General features: G+C 43.8%; 2 protein-coding genes across 2 annotated transcripts in view; one reads left to right on the top strand and one right to left on the bottom strand.

Moving 5' to 3' along the window:
- The window catches only part of BUD13 (BUD13 homolog), a 138,026-nt gene extending 136,442 nt beyond the window's left edge, over positions 1-1,584 (top strand). Inside the window, exon 11 of the mRNA XM_053691378.1 lies at positions 1,232-1,584. Within this exon, the coding sequence (XP_053547353.1) occupies positions 1,232-1,325 (94 nt within the window). The 3' untranslated portion in view covers positions 1,326-1,584. The remainder of the gene's footprint in view (positions 1-1,231) is intronic.
- Positions 1,458-25,845, bottom strand: part of LOC128639163 (uncharacterized) — a 121,302-nt gene continuing 96,914 nt past the window's right edge. Inside the window, exons 9-11 of the mRNA XM_053691377.1 lie at positions 25,519-25,701; positions 5,146-5,288; positions 1,458-1,765 (exon numbers count right to left, since the gene is read on the bottom strand). Of these exons, the coding sequence (XP_053547352.1) occupies positions 1,726-1,765; positions 5,146-5,288; positions 25,519-25,701 (366 nt within the window). The 3' untranslated portion in view covers positions 1,458-1,725. The remainder of the gene's footprint in view (positions 1,766-5,145; positions 5,289-25,518; positions 25,702-25,845) is intronic.

The following is a 25,845-nucleotide window of genomic DNA, read 5'->3' as shown; positions in this document are numbered from 1 at the left end:
CACTGATGTATACTGATACATTTACATAGTAACATATACCAACACACACACTGACGTATACTGATACATATACATAGTAACATATACCAACACACACACTGACGTATACTGATACATATACATAGTAACATATACCAACACACACACTGACGTATACTGATACATATACATAGTAACATATACCAACACACACACTGACGTATACTGATACATATACACAGTAACATTTGCCAACACACACACACTGACGTATACTGATACATACATAGTATCATACATAGTAACATATGACATATGCTGATGCACATACATAGTAACGTATATGACATATGCTGATGCACATACATAGTAACGTATGCTGATGCACATACATAGTAGCGTATGCTGATGCACATACATGGTAAGGTATGACGTATGCTGATGTACATACATGGTAAGGTATACATGGTAAGGTATAACGTATGCTCACATACATGGTAAGGTATGACGTATGCTGATGCACATACATGGTAAGGTATGACGTATGCTGATGTACATACATGGTAAGGTATACATGGTAAGGTATAACGTATGCTCACATACATGGTAAGGTATGACGTATGCTGATGCACATACATGGTAAGGTATGACGTATGCTGATGCACATACATGGTAAGGTATGACGTATGCTGATGCACATACATGGTAAGGTATGACGTGTTCTGATGCACATACATAGTAACGTATGACGTGTTCTGATGCACATACATAGTAACGTATGACGTGTTCTGATGCACATGCATGGTAAGGTATGCTGATGCACATGCATGGTAAGGTATGCTGATGCACATGCATGGTAAGGTATGCTGATGCACATGCATGGTAAGGTATGCTGATGCACATGCATGGTAAGGTATGCTGATGCACATGCATGGTAAGGTATGCTGATGCACATGCATGGTAAGGTATGACGTATACTGATGCACATACATGGTAACGTATGACGTATGCTGATGCACATTTTTACACATAGATATGCACCCATGCAGATAACTTGTTTTGACGTGTTTAGACATAACACTTGCCCATGCAGAATGCATATATACCTGTGCAGTATACCTACATTTGCCCCCAGCATGTGTAACTCTGGGACCGGAGTGGTCTGGTTACTAATCCCTTTGTAATTGTTCTGCTTCTTTTCGACTGATGAAGTCTTTTGCCAACCACAATGAATGGTCTCTCTGTCTTGCAGGTCAAATGGTTTTGAGAAGCAGATGTTTGCGAGGCAGTCTGACAAGAAGGCTATGCAGGAGGCTGCCTACAAGTGGAGTGTGGAAGACATGTGAGCTACAGTATGACGTAATATTAGGACATGTCTGTGGACACATTGTGCCACTGTCTGGTCCTGCTGTCCTGCAAGAAGAATTTCTGCCATCTGCCCGGCTCAGGGTCAACAGAAGACATTTGCAAGATACAGAGATTTTTCTATATTTTATTAGTTTTAAATCCACAAACTGTTGTTCTGTATTTGTATTGTGAATGGACCAGAGTTTTTCTTGGAATATATGAAACTTTATTTTTGTTTGTATTAAATTCTAAATGTTTTTTATGTTGCAAGTAGAAATCTTTGTTTAGTTCTGCTACAAATTTCTTCAAATGCTTGTGTGGTCCAGCTGAACTATATACATATGTGATGAAGTACCAACACCACTGTGTACATAGATCCAAGCAGCGCTTTTTTCACTTTCATGCTCTCTCTGGCTTCTGGCTCAGATGTACAGGCGCCCTGACAGAGAAATCATTCATTACTAAACAGGATCTAACTTTATCTACTACATAATAGGGAAGAGTAGATTAACAAAACCCCAAGCTAACATTAGTCAGAGAAGAAATAAAGAGGGTACTTGGGAGCGGTGTGCAAAAGATAAGGGCACTGGGGAGGCTTTGTGCAGCAACGACAAACCAGCTGTTATGTGCAGAGGAGAAGTAGCAGGCTCAGTGGCGGGTATCCAGAGGAAGTGAGCACAGTAGCGGTGTATGCAGAGAAGGTTGGCACAGCAGCTGTGTGCAGAGAAGGAGGATTAGGGGCCAGGGATGTTTGCAGAGGAGCAGGGGGGTACAGTGGCAGCTGTGTGCGGAGGAGCAGGGCCATTGGCGGAGATGGAGGAGCAGGGGATTCAGTGTGCTGAGGAAAGGGGACAGGGACTGCCTTGTGCAGCAGAAGAGGAGGAATAACAGGGCAGAGGCTGCTGTGTGCAGAGGAGAAGGAACAGGGGGGGGGCGGTGTGTAGAGGAAGGAGGAACAGGAGGCAGGGGTGGCTTATTGCAGAGGAGGAACAGGGGGCAGGGGCGGCTGTGTCCAGAGCAGTAGGAACAGGGGTCAAGGTCTGCTGTGTGCAGAGGTGGAGGAACGGAAGGCTTAGTGTAGAAGAGGAGTGAGGCAAGAACAGTTGTGTGCAGAGGCGGAGGTACAGGGGCGGCTTAGTGCAGAGGCGGAGGTACAGGGGCGGCTTAGTGCAGAGGCGGAGGTACAGGGGCTGCTTAGTGCAGAGGCTGGGGTACGGGGGCTGTGTGCAGAGGCTGGGGTACAGGGGGGGCTGTGTGTAGAGACGGGGGTACAGGGGGGGCTGTGTGCGGAGGGACGGGCGGCTGTGTGCAGAGGCGGGGGTACGGGGGCTTTGTGCAGAGGCTGGAGTACAGGGGGGCTGTGTGCAGAGGCTGGGGTACGGGGGGGCTGTGTGCAGAGGCTGGGGTACGGGGGGCTGTGCAGAGGCGGGGGTACGGGTGGGCTGTGTGCAGAGGCGGGGGTACAAGGGGGGGCTGTGTGAGGAGGTACGGGGCAGCTGTGTGCAGAGGCTTGGGTAAGGGGGGCTGTGTGCAGAGGCTGGGGTATGGGGGGGCTGTGTTCAGAGGCTGAGGTACAGGGGGGGCTGTGTGCAGGGGCGGGGGTACGGGGTGGGGCTGTGTGCCGAGGCGGGGGTACGGGGGGGCTGTGTGCAGAGGCGGGGGTACGGGGGGCTGTGTGCAGAGGCGGGGGTACAGGGGGGGCTGTGTGCAGAGGCGGAGGTACAAGTACAGGAATGGCTGTGTGCAGAGGAGGAACAAGTACAGGCAGCTGTGTAAAGACAGGATGAGGAACAGGGGGCAGGTTAGTCTGTGTGCAGATGCGGAGGAACAGGGTCAGCTGTGTGCAGAGGGGGAACAAGTACAGGCAGCTGTGTGCAGACAGGAGGAGGAACAGGGGGCAGGTTCGGCTGTGTGCAGATGCGGAGGAACAGGGGCAGCTGTGTGCGGAGGTACTGGAGGAGGAACAGGCGGGCAGGTTCAGATGCATGCAGAGGAGGAGGTACAGGGGGTGGCTGTGTGCCGAGGCGGAGGTACAGGGGGCGGCTGTGTGCAGAGGCGGAGGTACAGGGGGCGGCTGTGTGCAGAGGCGGAGGTACAGGGGGGCGGCTGTGTGCAGAGGCGGAGGTACAGGGGGGCGGCTGTGTGCAGAGGCGGAGGTACAGGGGGGCGGCTGTGTGCAGAGGCGGAGGTACAGGGGGGCGGCTGTGTGCAGAGGCGGAGGTACAGGGGGGCGGCTGTGTGCAGAGGCGGAGGTACAGGGGGCGGCTGTGTGCAGAGGCGGAGGTACAGGGGGCGGCTGTGTTCAGAGGCGGAGGTACAGGGCAGCTGTGTGCAGAAGCGGAGGTACAAGTACAGAAACGGCTGTGTGCATAGGAGGAACAAGTACAGGCAGCTGTGGGCAGACAGGGGGCAAGTTTGGCTGTGTGGAGAGGAGAAACGGGGCAGGTGCGGCTGTGTGCAGAGGCGGAACAAGTACAGGCAGCTGTGTGCAGACAGGAGGAGGAACAGGGGGCAGGTTCGGCTGTGTGCAGATGCCGAGGAACAGGGGTAGCTGTGTGCAGATGCGGAGGTACTGGAGGAGGAACAGGGGGCAGGTTCAGATGTATGCAGAGGCGCTGGTACAGGGACGGCTGTGTGCAGGGGCGGTGGTACAGGGACGACTGTGTGCAGGGGCGGTGGTACAGGGACGACTGTGTGCAGGGGCGGTGGTACAGTGATGGCTGTGTGCAGGGGCGGTGGTACAGGGACGGCTGTGTGCAGAGGCGGAGGTACAGGAACGGCTGTGTGCAGAGGAGGAACAAGTACAGGCAGCTGTGTGCAGACAGGAGGAGGAACAGGGGGCAGATTTGGCTGTGTGCAGATGCGGAGGAACAGGGGCGGCTGTGTGCAGAGGCGGAACAAGTACAGGCAGCTGTGTGAAGACAGGAGGCAGATTCGGCTGTGTGCAGATGCGGAGGAACGGGCAGCTGTGTGCAGAGGCGGAGGAACAGGGGCAGCTGTGTGCAGAGGCAGAGGTACAGGGGCAGCTGTGTGCAGAGGCGGAACAAGTACAGGCAGCTGTGTGCAGACAGGAGGAGGCACAGGGGGCAGATTCGGCTGCGTGCAGATGCGGAGGAACAGGGGCAGCTGTGTGCAGAGGCGGAGGTACTGGAGGAGGAACAGGGGGCAGGTTCAGATGTATGTAGAGGAGGAACTGGGGGCAGGGGTGGCTGTGTGCAGAGGAGGAGGTACAGGGGCGGCTGTGGGCAGAGGAGGAGGAACAGGGGGCAGGGGCGGCTGTGTGCAGAGGAGGAGGAACAGGGGGCAGGGGTGGCTGTGTGCAGAGGAGGAGGAACAGGGCGCAGGGGCGGCTGTGTGCAGAGGAGGAGGAACAGGGGGCAGGGGCGGCTGTGTGCAGAGGAGGAGGAACAGGGAGCAGGGGGGGCTGTGTGCAGAGGAGGAGGAACAGTGGGCAGGGGGGGGCTGTGTGCAGAGGAGGAGGAGGAGGAACAGGGGGCAGGGGCGACTGTGTGCAGAGGAGGAGGAACAAGGGGCAGGGGTGGTTGTGTGCAGAGGAGGAGGAACAGGGGGCAGGGGCGGCTGTATGCAGAGGAGGAACAGGGAGCAGGTTTGGCTGTGTGCAGAGGAGGAGCTGGTACAGGGTGCAGGTTAGGCTGTGTGCAGAGGAGGAACAAGGGGCAGGTTCGGCTGTGTGCAGAGGAGGAACAGTGGACAGGGACAGCTGTGTACAGAGGAGTTGCTGTGTGTGGCGAAGTGACAGCAGCAAACTCTTTGCAATATTTTATTATATTGCTGATATAGACGGCTCCCCCAACATACCTGTATGTGTCTCTGTTCAAGGTGGAGAAGTATCTCTCTCCTGTCAGCTCAAGGTTGTCCTTAGCAGGTTTGCAGCTCCTTACCATCTCCCCTATTTTGGGCACAAATGTAGAGCCAGATGTTGTCTGACTTTCCAACTTCGCCTGTAGTGAGAACAAAAACATTTTGTAAGCCCCACGGGCAATTGTATATTATTATCAGTTATTTCTAGAGCGCCAACAGATTCTGCAGCGCTATAAACATAGGAATGGCAACATTTATAGGGAACAAGTAGGTAGAGGGCCCTGCCGAGAGTTGCACTGTTGTATATAATAGCTCCAATAAAGGTGATCCACAAACAGCTGGGCTTGTTGGCTTAAATGCGAAGGGGGTTCACAGGGATAACAGAGAGGAGGTGTGGAACTGGGGTTAGAGAAGGTTAGTGTATAGTGTATGCATAACTGAATAGCAGAGTCTTTTAAGGAGCTCTTGAAACTTTCAAAGCTATGGGAGAGTCATGTAGCATGAGGCTGTGAGTTTCACAAACTAGGGGCCAGTCTGGACAAGTCTTGTAGACAGGAATGTGAGGAGGTTACAAGAGAAGAGGAGATCATGAGCAGAATGAAGGGGACAGTAGGGAGAGTATCTGGAGACAAGGTCTAAGATATAGGGAGAGCAGTTACATAGAGGTCCTTGAATGTTAGGCAGAATTTTTTATTTAATTCTGGAGGCTAGAGGAAGCCAGTTAAGGGATTGGCAGAGAGGTGCAGCAGAAGAATCGCAATGTTGTAAGGAAGATCAGCCTGATGGAGGCATTTATTATGGATAGACGGCTACTAGGGAGAATAGAGAGGATGGAGTTGCAATAGTTAAGGTGGTTAATGATGAGAAAGTGGATTAATAGTTTAGCTATGTCTTGTGTAAAAAAGTGGCGAATTATGGAGTTGTTTTTAAGGTGTAAACAGTAGGGGTTAGTCAAAGACGGGATGTAAGGAATGCAAGAGAGAACTTAGTCAAGTGTGACCACAAGACTTTGGGCGTACTTTATTGGGGTAATGATGCTATTATCAACAGTTAAAGAAAGCTGGGGGTAGGTATTCTGGAAGAAGGGGGAGAAATAAGGAGCTCTGTTTTGGAAAGATTTAGCTTAAGGTAGTGACATCCAAGATAAAAATATGAGAGATAGTTACACAAGTTAACAAGGAAGGGTATAGGTCTGGTGCAGAAATGTAGATTTGAGTGTATCAGCATATAAATTATATTGAAACCCGTGTGACTTCATTAAGGAACCTAATGATGATGTACACATTGAGAAGAGAAGGGGGTCTAGGAGAAAGCATTGATAGGATTCTATCAGCCAATCGGAATTAAGGTAGGAAAAATCAGCCAATCAGATTCAAGTTCAATCCGATTAGCTGATCCAATCAGATTGAGCTTGCATTCTATTGGCTGTTTCGATCAGCCAATAGAATGCGAGCTCAATCTGATTGGCTGATTGGATCAGCTAATCGGATTGAACTTGAATCTGATTGGCTGATTCAATCAGCCAATCAGATTTTTCCTACCTTAATTCCGATTGGCTGATAGAATCCTATCAGCCAATAGGAATTGAAGGGATGCCATCTTGGATGACGTCCCTTAAAGGAGCCTTCATTCGTCAATAGTCCGTTGGTAAAGAAGGATGTTCAGCGTCGGCGGGATGAAGATTCAAGACCCGGCTTGGAAGATGACATCCCCCGGATAGAAGACTTGTTCAGCGCCTCTTGGAAGATGACCTCGCCCGGATAGAAGACTTCTTCAGCGCCTCTTGGAAGATGACCTCGCCCGGATGGAAGATTTCTTCAGCGCCGCTTGGAGGATCACTTCTGCCGGTCCGGGTCTCCTCTTCAGTTCCATCGGTGGCTCGGCTGAGTGAAGACGACTAAAGGTAGGATGATCTTCAGGGGATTAGTGTTAGGTTTTTTTAAGGGGGGTTTGTGTTAGATTAGGGGTATGTGGGTTGTGGGTTTTAATGTTTGGGGGGGGTTGTATTTTTCTTTTACAGGCAAAAGAGCTGAACTCTTAGGGGCATGCCCCCACAAAAGGCCCTTTTAAGGGCTGGTAAGGTAAAAGAGCTTTGAACTTTTTTAATTTAGAATAGGGTAGGGCATTTTTTTATTTTGGGGGGGTTTGTTATTTTATTAGGGGGCTTAGATTAGGTGTAAGTAGCTTAAAATTGTTGTAATATTTTTAAAATGTTTGTAACCTATTTTTTTTATTTTTTGTAACTTAGCTTTTTTATTTTTTGTACTTTAGTTAGTTTATGTAATTGTATTTAATTGTAGTTATTTGTAGGTAATTTATTTAATTAATTTAATGATAGTGTAGTGTTAGGTTTAATTGTAACTTAGGTTAGGATTTATTTTACAGGTAATTTTGTATTTCTTTTAGCTAGGTAGATATTAAATAGTTAACAATTAATAACTATTCTAACTAGCTAAAATAAATACAAAGTTACCTGTAAAATAAATATAAATCCTAAAATAGCTATAATGTAATTATTAATTACATTGTAGCTATCTTAGGGTTTATTTTACAGGTAAGTGTTTAGTTTTAAATAGGAATAATTTATTAAAGTATAGTGTAGTGTTAGGTGTAATTGTAACTTAGGTTAGTTTTTATTTTACAGGTACATTTCTCTTTATTTTAGCTAGGTAAGCTATTAAATAGTTAATAACTATTTAATAGCTATTGTACCTAGTTAAAATAAATTGAAAGGTACCTGTAAAATAAAAATAAATCCTAAGATAGCTACAATATAATTATTATTTATATTGTAGCTATATTAGGGTTTATTTTAATTGTAAGTATTTAGCTTTAAATAGGATTAACTTAGTTCATAATAGAAATATTATTTAGATTTATTTAATTAATATTTAAGTTAGGGGGGTGTTAGGGTTAGTGTTAGACTTAGGTTTAGGGGTTAATAATTTTATTACAGTGGCGGCGGTGTAGTGGGGGGCAGGATATGGGTTAATAAATTTATTATAGGTGGCGACGGTGTAGGGGGGCAGGATAGGGGTTAATAAATTTAATATAGGTTGCGGCAGGGTCAGGGAGCGGAGGTTTAGGGGTTAATACATATATATTATAGTTGCGGTGAGCTCCGGGAGCGGCGGTTTAGGGGTTAATATGTATAGAGTAGCTTGCGGTGGGCTCCGGGGGTGGCGGTTTAGGGGTTAATACATTTATTATAGTTGCGGTGGGCTCCGGGAGCGGCGGTTTAGGGGTTAATATGTATAGAGTAGCTTGCGGTGGGCTCCGGGAGCGGTGGTTTAGGGGGTAATAACTTTATTTAGTTGCGGCGGTGTAGGGGGGACAGATTAGTGGTGTTTAGACTCGGGGTACATGTTAGGTGCAGACATCTCCCATAGAAATCAATGGGATGTCTGTCAGCAGCGAACTTGTACTTTCGCTATGGTCAGACTCCCGTTGATTCCTATGGGATCCGCCGCCTCCAGGGTGGCGGTTTGAAAACCAGGTACGCTGGGCCGTAAAAGTGCCGAGCGTACTTGCTAGTTTTTTGATAACTAGCAAAAGTAGTCAGATTGTGCCGCACTTGTGTGCGGAACATCTGGAGTGACGTAAGAATCGATCTGTGTCGGACTGAGTCCGGCGGATCGAAGCTTACGTCACAAAATTCTACTTTTGCCGGTATCTAGCCTTTGATAACTAAGGCGAATCAGCCTCGCCACAAATACGCTGAGGAATTCCAGCGTATTTGAGGTTGACGGCTTGATAACTACCCCCCTAGGGGTTAACATTTCTTTCCTATGACATGGAGAGTCCACAACGTCATTCCAATTACTAGTGGGATATTCAACTCCTGGCCAGCAGGAGGAGGCAAAGAGCACCCCAGCAAAGCTGTTAAGTGTTGCCTCCCTTACCCATAACCCCCAGTCATTTTCTTTGCCTCTGTCAATGGAGGATGTGCGATGATGGTGTCTGAAGAATTTAATCCTTAAAGTTTAATGAGTAGTTTTCCCTGCAAGCAAGGATTAGGGACTATGCTGTGTCCATGTCAATCTCTTAAGTATGAGTAATGATGGCTTTTAGCAGTTAGAAGACGGCGAGGTAGTCTTTGCTTAAAGTCTAACATCAATGCTACCCCTTTTATAGAAAACCACTCTATAGATGGTATTCTGGGTGAGGAAGTTTGTGTTATGATAGACTGACGTTTTATTATTTTATCAAAAGACTGGTCCCTACTTACGCTAAATTTCCCTATACTTCTGCAACCTTGTGTCTTTTTCTTGTCTACAGGTCCCTGTCAGATGTTAATTCTGTCTTGTGTTTTTTCTTGTCTACAGGTCCTTGTCAGACGTTAATTCTGTCTTGTGTTTTTTCTTGTCTACAGGTCCCTGTCAGACGTTAATTCTCTCTGTCGCACCTAAGACACTGTTCCTGTCCTACACTGCAGCTGAAGCTTCAGGGTCTATGTCAGGAGGAAGCCTGTCTGTCACACTGGGGGCCTTCTGAGAAAACTGCAAGACTGGTAAGTCCCTGATTCCCTTATCCTCTCCGTGGCTTGTGATCTAAGAAGGGGGCTTTACAGCTAAGGGGGGAGACTTTTGCTATTTTTGATACTGTGGGGCAGGAATATCTGTGAACTGCAGATTTTGAAAACGAAGAGTTAATTATGGCTTCTTCACGGTTGTGCACTCTGATACTGTTATTAGAGCGGCAAAGCCTCTGTTTATAACATTGAGAGGCATAGCTCGCTGTTATCTGTGTTTTTAGAACTCTAGCATCCAGCGTAGTTGTGCTGGTAACAGAGGTACGGGCCACATATCTATCTCTGAGATGGTGTCTCATGACATTGTGCATACTGCATAGCGGAGCAATTAGCTTTAAAAGCAATCCAAGTCCAAAATGTTGATTTACAGTCTATCTGTATTCACTAATCTTTCCTATTCCTTTGATCATACCTATGGTTTAATCTGTATGTGAGGTTTATATTCAGGATTCTCCTGTATATTTTGTTTCACACTGGAGCTCCTGTTTCTTATGCATGGGTAGTATATTTTTATTTATTTTTATTTATTCTTGTGAGACCGCACGGTCGCGGTCCTTTTTATATATTATGCTTCTACTCTCCCCTGTGGCTCCAATCGCTTATATTGGCGGATCTCTAGCACAGTATTGTCGGCACCACTGGCGGGGTGTTTGGTGCTCTTTTATTGAGAGAAGTCTTATGTACTAATGACTAACTGTGGCTCAAAAGTACTGCACAGTAATAGGAGCCAGCAGTTCTGGGTGTAATAACTGTGTAAGCTGAGACAGGGCATGCAGTCTCTCAAGCTTCTAAATAGTTTTATGGTGGCAGCCATATCTGTGAGAAGATCCCTATCCTCAGAGAGATCAGGTTCTTTTCTGCATTGCTGACAAGCATTTTCACTCGGAGTTCTGTTTAGGTGCAGTTTTTTTTCTAGGGACATATGTAAAGGTTTTTTTTTACCTTTTATTTCCCTATAGATGGTATTCTGGGTAAGGAAAGTTATGTGTGATGGTAGACTGCTGTTTTTATTTTTTTATTTTATCAAGACTACTTTTGCTAAATTTCCCTATATTTCTGCAACCTTGTGTCTGCTTCCATCTAGTTGCTCTCTTCTTTCCTAAGATAGGGTGAGTCTATGGCTTCATTCCTTACTGTTGGGAAATACAACACCTGGCCACCAGGAGGAGGCAAAGACACTCCAGCCAAATGCTTAAATATCCCTCCCACTTCCTCATTACCCCTGTCATTCTTTGCCTTTTGTTACGTTAGGAGGTGGCAGAGAAGTGTCAGAAGATTCTGAGAGTCCTGAAAAAGGGTATTTGCCCTTCGAGATAGGACAGGAGTTTTAAGTAGTCATGTCAACCTCTCATTGAGAGTATTGATGAAAGTTAGAGTCTAGACATGCAGAGAGAGTTTTTCTGCGAAACCATCCAGACTACTGCTAACAGCTCCTAAGTAATCAGTGTTGACGAGTTTCACTGCCTGCTTTCTCTCACTCAAGTCGATGTCAGGAGCGATGCTATAAGACTGTCGCACTTGAAAGGCTGTGTTCAGTTTCACAGCATGGATCCTGGAGGTAAGATCGTTTCAATTTTTACACATAAAATGCTATAACAGGGTCACAGTGTGGCTCCTTTATACCTTAATAGGATCCAGGGTTAATATCCTCTGAAGGGGGGTTATTGAACAGTTGGGGTTAATTAATCAGTGTATTAATTATGTATATTCTGCTTTGTGTGATTTGTTTTTACCTGGGCTGATAGACTGTGTGTTTTCACTTTTAAGTTTCACTTTAGTTTTTGAATGTGTTGCACAGCTCCTACTACTTGCAGTACTTGTAATAACAGGGGAAGTACTGTCTTGCACTCCCTGTGACCAGGTGTGGTCTATGTTAATTTCCTCCATTCCGGCTGAGACTTGAACTTGAGGAGAGCGTTTCCTCTGTGAACTGTCTGGGTCTAGAAGGTGGCGAGTGCCCCAGCCATTGGGAGTATAAAGGTGCAGTTTTCTATAATAAAAAACGTTTTTATTTGTGTCCTTCTGTGGGTATAACCTGAGCTATGGGAGGACTCTGACATGTTGGAAGGTACTTCTTCTGTACTAAATCATACCTTTCTATATTGTGAGGAGGCCGTGGTTTTCCCGCCCACTCAATTATGTTCCTGTCAGGACCAGACAAGTTCATTAAGTGTTTCAAATAAGAAATCATGGTGTGAGACCACAGCTGCTGAGATAAAGCTATTCTTTATATAATAGATGATGTGTAGCAATTGATTTAATGTTGCTTAATATGAATATCCACCAGGATAATATAAAGCAGCATTTAATTCAGGTAGCTGTAATTAGTTTGAGGTCATTTAGTGAGGAATACTCTATAGCTGCCACATGTGTTTTAAAACACTAAATTGGTTGCAGCAGAGTCTCTCACACAGTAACCTTTTCAAATAAGTGGTTATTTAGTGTATACAACTATATAACATGTCTTATGATTAGGATTAGTGATTTAACAACAAGATTTATGCATATGATCATATGGTATAAGCAAACTAAAACTTGCTATGAACACTTAGAACAGCTGTAACGTTTTCAGGGTGAAATAGACAGTTCCATATAATATATATAAGTCCGGAGTGCTGAGCTAAAGTAAGTAGCTTTGCGTACCTGAGTAGCTGTCACACTGAGTTTAAGCATGAGGATCCGGTAACAGGGTAGCCCAGACTGGGAGATTGTTTGTCCAGAGGTTTGCAGGGTAAACTGGAGCTCCGTGCACAACGAGGATGGCGTATGATGTCACCGCGAAGTGATCCGGTGGTTCAGGAGACAGCAGGCTGATGATAGTCGTCTGCGGTTCAGCAGTGAGGATAGGCTTAGGAGAGCTATACGATTGAATTACCAGAAGGTGGCAACAACAATTCCGAGCATTGAGGAAGGGAATAAGGTGCATTATATAGGGGGAAGTTAATCCGGATTTAAAGGTATAGCGAGACACAATTAAACAAATGCTAGTAATCCTGACAGTTCCATATGCCTTAACACTGTTATAAAGTCTAAGAAGGGAGACAAGCCTGCTAAGGCTCTTATTCCCTCTGAGCCGTCTACCTCTCAGGACTCGGCGTCCCGTGAGATTATTACCCTTGCTACATTTTTCACTCCACGTGCAGTTCCCCGTAGCACATCTAATCCTCCATCCGGATGGGGCCTTTTTCCTGTGGACTTTGACGCGCAGTTACAAACGGCGATGTCTGCGGCCCTCAGTGCATTACCTCACTCTAACAAACGCAAGAGAAAACTTAAACATGGCTTTCCTGACCTGGAGTCATCTAAATATTTATCGGATTTAGCTATTATGTCCCAGTTATCCAATGATGAGTTAACCTCTGTAGCTTCAGTGGGTGAACTTTCTGGGTCAGAGTCCTTAGTGTCTAGGCCTCCTGCTGCGGAGGAACCGTCCTTTAGCTTTAAACTTGAGCACTTGCGTTTTTTTATTAAAGGAGGCTCTGTCTACGTTAGAGGTTCCAAAGGGCGCGCTGCCTGAAGAACCTATGATACCTAAATTAGACAGAGTTTACGAAGACACAAAAGTTCCTTTGACTTTTCCGGTGCCGGTTAAGATGGCGAACATTATTAAGAATGAATGGGAAAGAATTGGTTCTTCCTTTTCCCCCTTGTCTACTTTTATAAAGTTGGTCCTGGAATCTCAACTGGATTTGTGGGGCTTCTTTCCTAAGGTGGATGGTGCTATCTCTATGGGATCGGATCGTGTAGGGGACAGACTGTCTCTGTTTTCAGACGCCTGGTTCAAGGACGTACAGGATCCATGGGTCCTGGAGGTGGTATCTCAGGGATACAAGATAGGCTTCAAATCTCATCCGCCAAAGGGGCAGATTCCTTCTCTTGAATCTGTCTATCAGACCAGAAAAGAGGGATGCCTTTCTAGGGAGCGTTCGGGATCTATCTTCCTTAGGAGTTATTGTCATCCCGGTGCCTATCGAAGGAGGTTTGGGGTTTTATTCAAACTTTTAAGTAGTCCCAAAGAAGGAAGGAACTTTCCGCCCAATTCTGGACCTAAAGTATCTCAGATTCTGGAGAGGGCGGAGGCCTACAGCTGTTTGCTGTCAGCAGCGATCCACATTCCGGGTGTGAACAACTGGGAGGCGGATTTTCTCAGTAGGCAATCCTTCCATCCTAAGGTATTTGCAGAGATATATTGCAACTGGAGGACGCCGGAGATGGACCTCATGGTGTCCCATCTCAATACCAAGCTATCCAGGTACGGGTCGAGCTTGAGGGATCCCCAAGCGGATCTAATAGATGTATTAGCAGTGCCCTGGAGTGTCAAACTCATATCTTTTTCCTCCATTACCGCTTCTTCCTTGAGTGGTGGTCCGCATCAAGCAGGAGTGGGTATCAGTAATCCTGATTGCTCCATCGTGGCCGCTAAGGACGTGGATCTAGTGGGGATGTCCTCATCTCCTCCATGGAAGTTACTTTGTCGCAGAGACATGCTGATACAAGGTCCATTTGTTCATCAAAATCTAGATTCTCTGAGGCTGACTGCATGGAGATTGAACGCTTAGTCTTAGCAAAGAGAGGTTTCTCTAAGAGTGTCATTGATACTCTTATTCAAGCTTGTAAACCAGTTACTCGGCGTATCTACCACAAGGTGTGGAGGACCTACTTTTTCTGGTGGGAAACGCGTGGTTTTTCCTGGCACAGAGTTAAGGTTGCCAGGATCTTATATTTTATCCAGGATGGGCTGGAAAAGGGCCTTTCTGCTAGTTCCCTGAGGGGACTGATTTCGAGACTGTCATTTTTATTGCACAAGAGACTGGCTGAGCTTCCAGACGTGCAGTCCTTTGTTAAGGCTTCGATTAGGATCAGACCTGTATTTAGATCTTGGGCTCCTCCTTGGAGCCTAAATCTTGTTCCTCTGGTTTTGCAACAGGTTCCGTTTGAGCCTCTGCATTCCGTTGGCATTAAATTGTTATCTTGGAAGGTTCTCTTTGCAATGCAAGCCCCCTTATCTGATTTTTCATGCAGATAATTCAGTTTTACATACTAAATTAAGTTTTCTTCCTAAGGTTGTGTCAGATCGCAACATCAATCAGGAGATTGTAGTTCATTCCTTGTGTCCTAATCCTTCTTCATCGAAGGAACGCTTACGTCACAATTTGGATGTGGTTCGCAACTTGAAGTTCTATCTTCAGGCTACTAAGGAGTTTAGACAATCTTCCTCTTTGTTTGTTGTCTGTAAGGGGCAGAAGGCTATTTTGAGTTCCCTATCTTTTTGGTTAAGGAGTGTCATCCACTTAGCTTACGAGACAGCTGGACATCGTCCTCCTGAGAGGATAACGGTTAATTTCACTAGAGCAGTGGCTTCCTCTTGGGTCTTTAAAAATGAGGCCTCTATGGATCAGATTTGTAAGGCGGCTACCTGGTCCTCCTTACATACAAATTTTACAAGTTTGATGTTTTTGCTTCGGCTGAAGCAGCTTTTGGGAGAAAAGTTTTGCAGGCTGTGGTGCCCTTAGAATAGGGTCCGCCGCTTCCTTTTTGTTACCTCCCGTTATTCATTCAGTGTCCTCTGGAGCTTGGGTATAGTTTTCCCAACAGTAAGGAATGAAGCTGTGGACTCTCCCTATCTTAGGAAGGAAAACATAATTTATGCTTACCAGATAAATTCCTTTCCTTCCGTATAGGGAGAGTCCACGCCCCCCGCCCGTTTTTTTCTTTTCTGTGGGCGGTCCCCTATTATTTATTTTATTCTTCTGGCACCATTTATACCCTAATGTTTCTCCTACTTTTCCTTGTTCCCTCGGCAGAAGGACTGGGGTAATGAGGAAGTGGGAGGGATATTTAAGCCTTTGGCTGGGGTGTCTTTGCCTCCTCCTGGTGGCCAGGTGTTGTATTTCCCAACAGTAAGGAATGAAGTCGTGGACTCTCCCTATCCGGAAGGAAAGGAATTTATCTGGTAAGCATAAATTATGTTTTTTATTTCTGCACCGTATGAATTTCATTTTTTTTTTATCCTGTACCCTCATTAAAATTCTAATAGAGCTCTTCAGTGGCTCAAGAGAATAAGACACAGCCAAAGAATCTGGGAAGCCCAGACTCAGTCCTGGGCATGGGCTTGACAATAGATAGTTTAATCAAATTGTCCTTAACTGAATATTTGTGCTGATAGATTATTCAGGTCAGGTGTTTGTCTCATTACAGACGTCTCTGGAATTTTTAACATGCTTCTGGTTGCAACATGTGATATCCTGAGGACCATTTTTTGTAGTTATCTTTGTCCACTTTATTTTGGGGAGTATAGAATTTCTTTCATGCAAGTGGCAAGAGTCCATGAGCTATTGATGTATGGGATGTACATTCCTACCAGGAGGGGGCAAAGTTTCCCAAACCTCAAAATGCCTATAAATACACCTCCCACCTCACTTACACCTTAGTTTTACAAACTTTGCCTTCGGTGGAGGATGGTGAAGCAAGTCGTGCTTGATTTCTTCTGTGAATGGCGCTTCTAAGCATTTTAAAGCCCAATTCCTCTCAGAGTACAGTGTTTGTCAGAGGGATGTGAAGGAAGTATTGCCTGTTGATTTTATGGTTTCACCCATGGGAAATCTATTAAAAAACTCAGTCACAGGGATTCATCCCCTGCCTCCCTTTTCAGATCGATGTTATACTTCTATCACCTCTGCTGATATTTTTCAGTACTGGTTTGGCTGTCTGCTATATGTGGATGGGTGTCTTCAGGTAAGTATATATTTTTTTTAAGACACTCAACTATGTTTGGCACTTTATACTTTAAACTTTTATATATATTGCATATATTTGCTATGAGTCAGGTCTATGTTTATTTCCCTTTGCAGTCTAACAGTTTCAGCATGGAAAATTATGTTTGGGAGAAATTTAGTATAATTTTTTTCTTACCTGAGATTTCAGCTACTTCGGTCTTGTTTTTTTCAAATTTTCGCAGGCAAATTAGGCTCATGATGGCACAACATGATTATATTTATTGCGTCATTCTTGGCGCAATTTTTTTTGGTGCTAAGGTTGCGTTTGTTGTGACGCGAGTCACATCATTTCTTGCGTCTTTGTTGACTCAAAAATTTTTGACGCAAAGTTGCGCCTGTTATGACGCAAAGCATGTCATTTACTGTTAATCTTGGCGCCAAAAGTTTTTTTCTTTAGCTTTTGCGTCATCTTTGGTTCATTTTTGCCGCCAAAATTTTTTTGTTATATTAAGTCTCTCCCTCTTTTTTTGCTCTCTGTTTTCATTTGTTACAGTGGGCTATGTTATTTTCTGGGATTTAATTTCTCAGCGTAAATAGCTGTTTTTATTTATCCCTCCCTCTCTATTGACTCTGTGGATTTCCACATCTTGGGTATTATATCCCATATGTCACTAGCTCATGGACTTTTGCCACTTACATGAAAGAAAACAATTTATGTAAGAACTTACCTGAAAATTTCATTTCTTTCATAGTGGCAAGAGTCCATGAGACCCATCCTATTTTTTGTGGTTATGATTTTTTTGTATAAAGCACATTATGTTTTCCAATTCCTCTTTTTGTATTCTTTTTACTCCTTTTTATACACCTTACTTCTTGGCTATTCATTAAACTATGGTGTGAGTGAGGTAATAGGTGTATTTATAGGCATTTTGAGGCTTAGGAAAGTTTGCCCCCTCCTGGTAGGAATGTATATCCCATACGTCACTAGCTCGTGGATTCTTGCCACTATGAAAGAAATTAATTTATCAGGTAAGTTCTTACATAAAAAAACTACAGATCCCAAAACAGGTGATCTGATAGAGGAGCACTCTCTAAATGAAAATGTATTAACATGAAAAAATAAATATTAGTTCTTACATAAATTATCTTTTTCTCAGTACATGAAAATAGATTTGTCACTCTAGCTGTTTGAGTTCAACAGCGCAGGTGTTTGCTTTGACTGTCTAATATATTGTCACTCATAACTTCTACTTGAGTTTATTTATATTGGATCTCCCTCCTGTTGAGACCTTTACATGAGATCTGAGACTGAGCTATATCTTAAGTAAAGAGAATTTCTTGATTTTTCCCTACCTTTCAAGTCTAGTATCTCTATATTTTGTTTTTAGCAGAATGTCTGCTTGTCCTTCTTTGGTCTTTCAGACATTTTCTATAGTCCTATATTTCTACAGTAGAATATATGATGGACCGTATCATAGGCATAATTTATCTTTGACCTACTGTGCATTTTAAAGGAGGTTCTTAGGGATATAAATTTTATCCCTGCTCTTTCTGCAGTATTTCTATATACGGGAGATTATTATAATCATTATCCGTTTATTTTTCAAGTGAATAGTTCTAAATATGTTTTGGAATTTTATTTCCATGGTATTTTTTCTCTATGCAGTACACCTTAGGATTGAGATTGCTTAAGCATTCTATTTGCTTGTTTTAATCCTTTTCTGCTGTATGTTTGTAGTATTCTGCTGTGCATGTCAGTGTTCCCTCTAAGGCCAGTTCTGTGAGCGGCCCAGCAGTGAAAAAGTTAATTAGAGCAAATAGCAAATACTACACAATGCAGAGTAAAAGATGTGGTTCCCTTATTAAGTTTCACTGCTGGGCCACTCACAAAACTGGCCTTAGAGGGAAAACTGGGCAGGTATATGCTGGCAGGTATATGCTTAGTTTTAGATATTTGTCCTTCTCTTCTTTGAAGGGACAAACATTTACATAACGGACTATCTTCCTTGGAGAGGAATAGGTTTGTAGTTCCCAAAACGGAGGGAATTTTCTGTCCTATCCTATACCCTAGAGGGTTTTCAACAAATTCCTCAGGGTTCCGTCCTTCAAGATGCAAACTATTCGTTCCATTTTTCCTTTGGTTTAGGAAGGTCAGTTCATGACCTGAATGACGCGTATTTACACATTCCATTCACAGGATCATCACCAGTTTCTCAGGTTTGCCTTTCTGGACAAGCATTTCCAGTTTGTTCTACCGTTTGGTCTTGCCACAGCTCCCAGAATATTCACAAAAGTTCTTGGAGCTCTATTGGCAGTGATCAGATCCCAGGGAATTGCTGTGGCACCTTATCTAGACGACATCTTGATTCAGGCTTCATCTATCCGCTAGCAAAATCTCATACAGAGATGTTGTTGTCCTTTCTACGTACCCACGGGTGGAAAATTAATCTGGAAAAGAGTTCCTTAGTTCCAGCTACAAAAGTGTGTTTCCTAGGGACAATCATAGATTCCATGAAGATGTCAGAAAATCCAAACCTCTTGCTATTTGCCTTTCTCTCCAATCTGCTTTTCTTCCAACAGTGGCTCAATGCATGGATGTGATTGGTCTGATGGTGGCTTCAATGGACATCATTTCTTTTGCTCGGTTCCATCTGCGACCACTGCAGCATTGCATGCTCAGTCAATGGAACCGAGACCTTTCAGACTTATCACAGAGGATTAATCTGGACTCCCTGACAGGAGACTCTCTCTCTCTCTCTCGCTCTCGCTCTCATGGTGGATTTTACATGAACATCGGTCTCTAGGCACTTGCTTCCTGAGACCTTCCTGGGTAATTGTGACTACGGACGCCAGCCTGTCAGGCTGGGGAGCAGTTTGGGGTTCTCTAAAAGCGCAGGGCCTGTGGTCTCAGGAAGAGTCTTCTCTTCCCATAAACATCTTGAAGTTGAGAGCAATATTCCATGCCTTGACAGCTTGGTCTCAATTACCTTTAGTCCGGTTTATCAGATTTTAGTCGGACATCACCTCCTCAGTGGCTTACATCAACCACCAGGGAGAAACTCTGAGTTCCTTGGCCATGAAGGAGGTGACTCGCATTCTGCAGTGGGCGGAAGCTCACGATTGTCTTCTATCTGCCATACACATGCCAGGAGTGGACAATTGTGAGGCGGATTTTCTGAGCAGATAGACTTTTCATCCAGGGGAGTAGGCTCTCCATCCAGAAGTGTTCTCCAGGATATCCTAAATTGGGGGTTCTGGAGTTGGATCTGATGGTGTCTCGTCAGAACGCCAAGCTTCCAAAGTACAGTTCAAGGTCAAGAGATCCTCAGGCCGCCCTGATAGATACTCTGGCGGTTCCTTGGGACTTCCTTTTTCCTCTGTTTGCTCTCCTTCCATGAGTCTTCAAGCAGGAGAGAGCATCTGTAATTCCAATAGCTCCTGCATGGCCTCGCAGGATCTGATTCATGGACCTGGTGAAGATGTCATCTCTTCCACCTTGGAGGCTACCTCAGGGTCCAATTATCTATCCGTATCTGGATTCTCTGAAGCTGACTACTTGGAGATTGAACGCCTAGTTCTGTCCAGACGTGGGTTTTCAGAAGCGGTCATTGATACTATGCTTCAGGCTCGTAAACCTGATACTCGCAGGATTTTCATAAGATATGGCGTAAATACCTTTATCGGTGCGAAGCTAAAGGTTTCTCTTGGAGTCGGGTGAGGATTCCCCGAATTTTATCTATTCTTCAGGATGGCCTGGAGAAAGGTTTGTTAGTCAGTACTCCGAAGGGTCAGATTTCTGCACGTCTGGCATATTTGCCAAATGTTTAAGCTTTAGTTCAGACTCTGGTCAGAATCAGGCCTGTGTTTAACCCTGTTGCTCCTCCTTGGAGCCTCAACCTAGTTCTTAAAGTTTTGCAGCAGGTTCCGTTTGAGCCGATGCATGTTGTTATGTTATCTTGGAAGGTTTTGTTTCTCCTTGCTATTTCTTCCACTCTGAGAGTTTCTGAGCTTTCAGCTCTGCAGTGTGATTCCCCATACCTTATCTTTCATGCAGATAAGGTGGTCCTTCGTACTAAATTGGGTTTTCTCCCTAAGGTGGTGTCTGATTGAAAAATTAATCTGGAAATTGTAGTTCCTTCTTTTTGCCCAAATCCTTCTCATAAGGATGTTGTGCGTGCTCTAAATTTTTACCTTCAAAATACTAAAGTTTTTAGGCAATCTGCCCTGTTTGTTTGTTTTTTCTCTGGAAAGCGTAAAGGTCAGAAGGCCACTTCTACTACTATTTCCCTCTGCTTAAGAAATGTGATTTGTTTGGCTTATGAGACTACTGGACAGCAGCCTCCTGAGAGAGTTACGACTCATTCCACTAGGGCTGTCTCCTCTTCTTGGGCTTTCAAAAATGAAGCTTTTGTGGAACAGATTTGCAAGGCGACAACATGGTCCTCTGCATACAGTTTCCAAATTCTACAAATTTGATACTCTGCCTCGAATGATGCTTCTTTTGGGAGCAAGGTTCTTCAAGCAGTGCTGCCTTCTGTTTATGTCCTCCTACCTTTTTCTTCCACCCTTTTCATTCTGTGTCCTTTATGCTTACCTGATCAATTTCTTTCTTTCCGGACATGGAGAGTCCACAACCCCGCTTTCTCTTTAATTATAATTCAGCAGTTTTTTTTACTAAACCCCAGGCACCTTTTCACCCTTGTGTTTCTTCTTTTTCCATTTTCCTTCGGCTGAATGACTGGGGTTATGGGTAAGGAAAGTTACACTTAAAGGGATATTGAACCCAAATTTTTTCTTTCATGATTCAGATAGAGCACGATATTTTAAGCACCTTTCTAATTTACTCCTATTATCAGTTTTTCTTCGTTCTCTTGCTATCTTCATTTTAAAATCAGGAATGTAAATCTTAGCAGCCAGTCGATTTTTAGGTTCAGCACCATGGATAGCGCTTGCTTATTGCAGGCTTACATTTACCCACCAATAAGCAAGCATAACCCAGGTTCTCAACCAAAAATGGTCCGGCTCCTATGCATCACATTCTTGCTTTTTAATTAAAGATAGCAAGAGAACGAAGAAAAATTGATAATAGGAGTAAATTAGTAAGTTATTTAAAATTGCATGCTCTATCTGAATCATGAAAGAAAAAAAAATGGGTTTAGTGTCCCTTTAACAGCTTTGCTGGGTGCTCTTTGCCTCCTTTTGCTGGCCAGTAGTTGAATATCCCACTAGTAATTGGAATGACGTTGTGGACTCTCCATGTCCGGAAAGAAAGAAATTTATCAAGTAAGCATACATTTTGTTTTTGACTAGTTTTGAACATGCCTTTCGGCTTCTTTTTTCCTGAGGTGCCGTAGAACCAATAGAGGTGGTAAGCCAGTCTGACAAACCAGGGCTTATCTTGTAAACCTTTATGCAGGGTTAATTTATTTGTTTAATGTTTTAAGACATTTGTTAAAGGGGCTTAAAAAATGTTTGTGTACCTCTCTCGTTATCTTATCAAGGGTACTCAGCTATACATTTGTGCCTTAATTATCTATTGCTGACCTGTCATAGCCCTCAGAGGTCTGTGCCCATTTACTTTTTTTCTGTGTTTGCTATATTTCTGATAAATCAGCATCTTTCCTTACTTGTACACATTATAGTCTAATATTGAGCAAATGGATGCAACTCAGTACCTTCCGCTGACCCTTTAAGGAGAAATCTACTGACCATTTAACCCCTTTGAAATCCCTGTTTACTCTGTAAGGATAATTTAGTGTGTGTCCTTGCTCAACTATGGATGAAGCAATTTCCACCCTTTCAAGGTTTTATGTTAATTCAGTCAGCATAGCTTTTTGTAGCAGTAGCTCTTGTAAGCTGGTGTGACATCCTTTTCAAGCTAATTTCTAATGAAGCATCTCTGGAGCAGATCTAGTGTAGCTAGAATCTACCCAGCAATTGAGTTCTCCCAAATCCTCCTGGAAGTCCAGCCCTTCCTGGTCTAAAAACAAACAGACCAAAAGGTCTACCCCCAAGTCCACATGAAAGAGTGTTAGGATGCAGATTGAATCTTTTTCTGGAGGCTTGGAAAAAATCTGCTCACTATCCTTGAGTACTGGACATCATTTATCAAGGGTATCAGATAGACTTTCGATCTAAGCCCCCATGAGGAAGGTTCCTCACGTTTCGAGCTAGATAGGCTTTGAATCTAAGCCCCGAAGAGGAAGGTTCCTCAAGTCTCAAGCTCCTTGAAATCCCATAAGGACCAAAGCCTTCATGGCGTGTGTACAGGATCTAGAATTGATTGGAGTTTACTCCAATCTATTTATAGTCCCAAAGAAAAAGGTACCCTTTTCAGCCTATTCTAGATCTCAAAACCTTGAACATATTTTTGAAGGTCCCCACTTTCAAGATGGGATTGCACTACACTTCCTTTAGTGCAGAATGGTCAGTTTATGTCTATAATAGACTTAATATTACTTTCTTTATATCCCTATTCACAGGGATCACATAAGACCAGGCAGTCGTTAACATGGTGGCTGATTTACCAATTCCTAATTCAGGGAGTATCCTTTCTTCAGTCCACTTAGAACGTTTACCACAGATGTCAGCCTTATGGGTTGGGGAGCAGTCTGGGGGTCCCTAAGAGTGCAAGGAGTTTTGTCTGTTTGTAACTTCACCTCACAAGGAGAACAAAGGAGATGATGGTGGCACTAATATTTAAGAGCAAAGCTTTATTAAATAGAGCAACGTTTAGGGGCACCTGCCATCTTCTTACTGTTGAGAAAGGGACTGAAATGTTGTTCTATTTAATAAAGGTTTGCTTTTATATACGAGGTGCCACCTTCATCTCCTTCTACAGTTACAGATTGGACCCATTGAAGGCGGTCTGGAAGGTGTAGCACCTACCTTTTGGCTTTATTTTAACACTACTGCTGCATTTATGGTGAACATGCTGGTCCTAGTCCTATATGTATAAAGTTACAATTAAACATCCTGCAAACTTCAGGGCTCTTTACAGTTAGCCCAATCCTTCCTACACTCCCAGTAAATAAATTACATGGGTGGAATTGGCAGTGAAGGAATTGTCCCACATCTGGGCAGTGTCACCATTGTCTAAACTCAGTCATTCATATACCCGAAGAGAATAATTGGGAGGCCAATGTCTTCACCCAGGAAAATGGTCTCTAAACTAGGAGGTATTCAATCACAAAGTGAGACAATGGGGTCTACTAGATATAGACCTTATGGCTTCTTGCCTGAGCCACAAACTTCTTTGCTATTGGGCCTAGTCTCAAAACCCTCAGGTGCAGCTGATATATGCTTTAGTAGTTCTCTGGTCTGGAATTGAAAACCCCTGATCTAAACCTATTACACACAGGAAGCTAAGTATGTATCTTGTAAGAGGTACGTGGGTTTTTCACATCTGCCATGGTCATTTAATTCTGAATCAGCTTTGTTCATAACAAGAATGGCTAGATATCGTGGAACCGCCTTTCTCAAGAGATTTGGGCCAGTTTGGATGCATTACAATTATGACATGTATCCATACCTTTACCTCTTCTGTAGATTTTGGTAAAGGTGCAACAAACTTCTTGCACAGCCCGGTTTTGGTAAAACTGATGGGTTACTTTTCTAAGGTACTGTAGTGTATGTCAGACCTTCAATCTGACCTACATTTCAGCCAAATTTAAGTTATCAGCATTTGTGTGACTATAAACTGACCTGTGGAATTCTTCCTCAGTTGTAACCCTTTCATTGCTGCTCCATGTCTGAGACTCTAGACTTTTTAATCTTCATACTTAAACATTAATTTCTGTACTTTTTTCTGTGAGCTGTCTACACTTTCTAAAAACTGAAACCTGAAATCCCCACAAGTGCATTTTTAAGTTTAGGTAGAAGAGTTCTTGAAACCTACTTCCTATAAAAGCAACCCTGCTTAGTGATAACTTTATGTGCACTCACTGCTGATATGGAAGTACACATTTTCCTCCCACACATGTTACATGTGACCGAGCAGCTCAGAACATGCTTGGGAGGAGACTCATGTAATATCGGTAAGAGCTTGAAACTATCTGGAATTTAGGGCTCCCTACTTTATATTGGAAACTGGAATACATTTATATCAGGAAGTGATAAAGAGAATTCATAGTCTCCACATTCCTCAAAATAACACCAATGCTTTTGGGTTTTTACCATTGTTTATAGCAAGCTACTGGTAGCTGTTGAAACACAAGACTGCTCATCAGGACATCCTCTATAAAATGAGGGGTCTTACCTGCTATTGTGTAGGGTGGGAGCAGAGATGATACACCAGCTCCATTATTATTTTCTATGTCTTTACAATTCTTATCAGATAATTACTGTTGTCAGCTGCAAGCTTGATCTATTGGTAGATGAAGGTGTTGCTTTCCTTAGTGCTAGGATATGGGTGCTAGAGCCTGGAACACCACATATCTCACCTAGTATGTACCTCATCTCTGTAATAATCTTCCTCTCCCTATAGATATATAAATCACATTCTCTGTATTTTTTGTTCATATGGCCGGGGGAAGGGAATCTCTCTTCTAGATGGCTATGAGCTCCACTGTCATATTTACATGGGGCAAGACCAGGAGTCATAATCTGAGTACTGAGAAATCTAACTGCTGGATGTGGCCCAAACCACTAAAATTAGCTAGGGTCACTTACAAAAATAGAAAAATATACCACTATATATTTGTTATTGTGTCACAAGGTTCTTCACTAAGAAGAGATGAGCAGTACTGAATACGGAAAGGGGCAGCAAGCTTACCTCTGATTTACTTATTGGTGCTCCCCTAAACTTTGGAGATCTTGGCCTTTTTCCCTCTCTAAAGGGCATATTTCCCTTCTGAAAGGGTTATCAGTCTATGGGCTGGATAATCTAGATCCCTCTGGTCTGAAAAAAATTATCCATAACAGTTTCTTCAGTACAACAAGGTCTCTCGAATTTTAGAAAGATTGAAGGACATATCTTAACTTCTAGCTATTTCTTTATCATTACAATGAACGTAAAAGAATAGATACATTTCTACAAAATTCTCATCATTCTTATTAGAAACAAGCCTGGTTGTTTAATGGTGTAAGGTAGTATTAACAGGTCACTGTGGTTTGCATCCTCACCAGGGGTTTTAGAAAGTGACCTTCACAGACGTCCCCATGGCGCTGAAATGGCTGAACCCCCCAGTCCTGAAATACAGCATGGCTGTGGGTAGTTGCATCAAACTTGGCATTCAGTTGCCGTAGGACAGAATGTGGACGTCGTACTGGTTCTTGTGGCAGATAGGCTGGGGGCTTGAAGGATAACTGCAACAGAGAATGATGCAAAATATAACAGGAGGGGAAGAATGTGACAGGTGGAAATACAAAAGTAAAGATGTAGCAACACGGAAGTGTGTGCCAAAAAAGACAAGGAAAGAGGCCGTCTCCATGACACTACGTATATCTGTC

The sequence above is a fragment of the Bombina bombina genome, chromosome 8 (assembly GCF_027579735.1).
Source record: "Bombina bombina isolate aBomBom1 chromosome 8, aBomBom1.pri, whole genome shotgun sequence".
In the NCBI taxonomy this organism is placed as follows: domain Eukaryota; kingdom Metazoa; phylum Chordata; class Amphibia; order Anura; family Bombinatoridae; genus Bombina; species Bombina bombina.
This window is presented reverse-complemented; position numbering and strand designations above follow the sequence as displayed.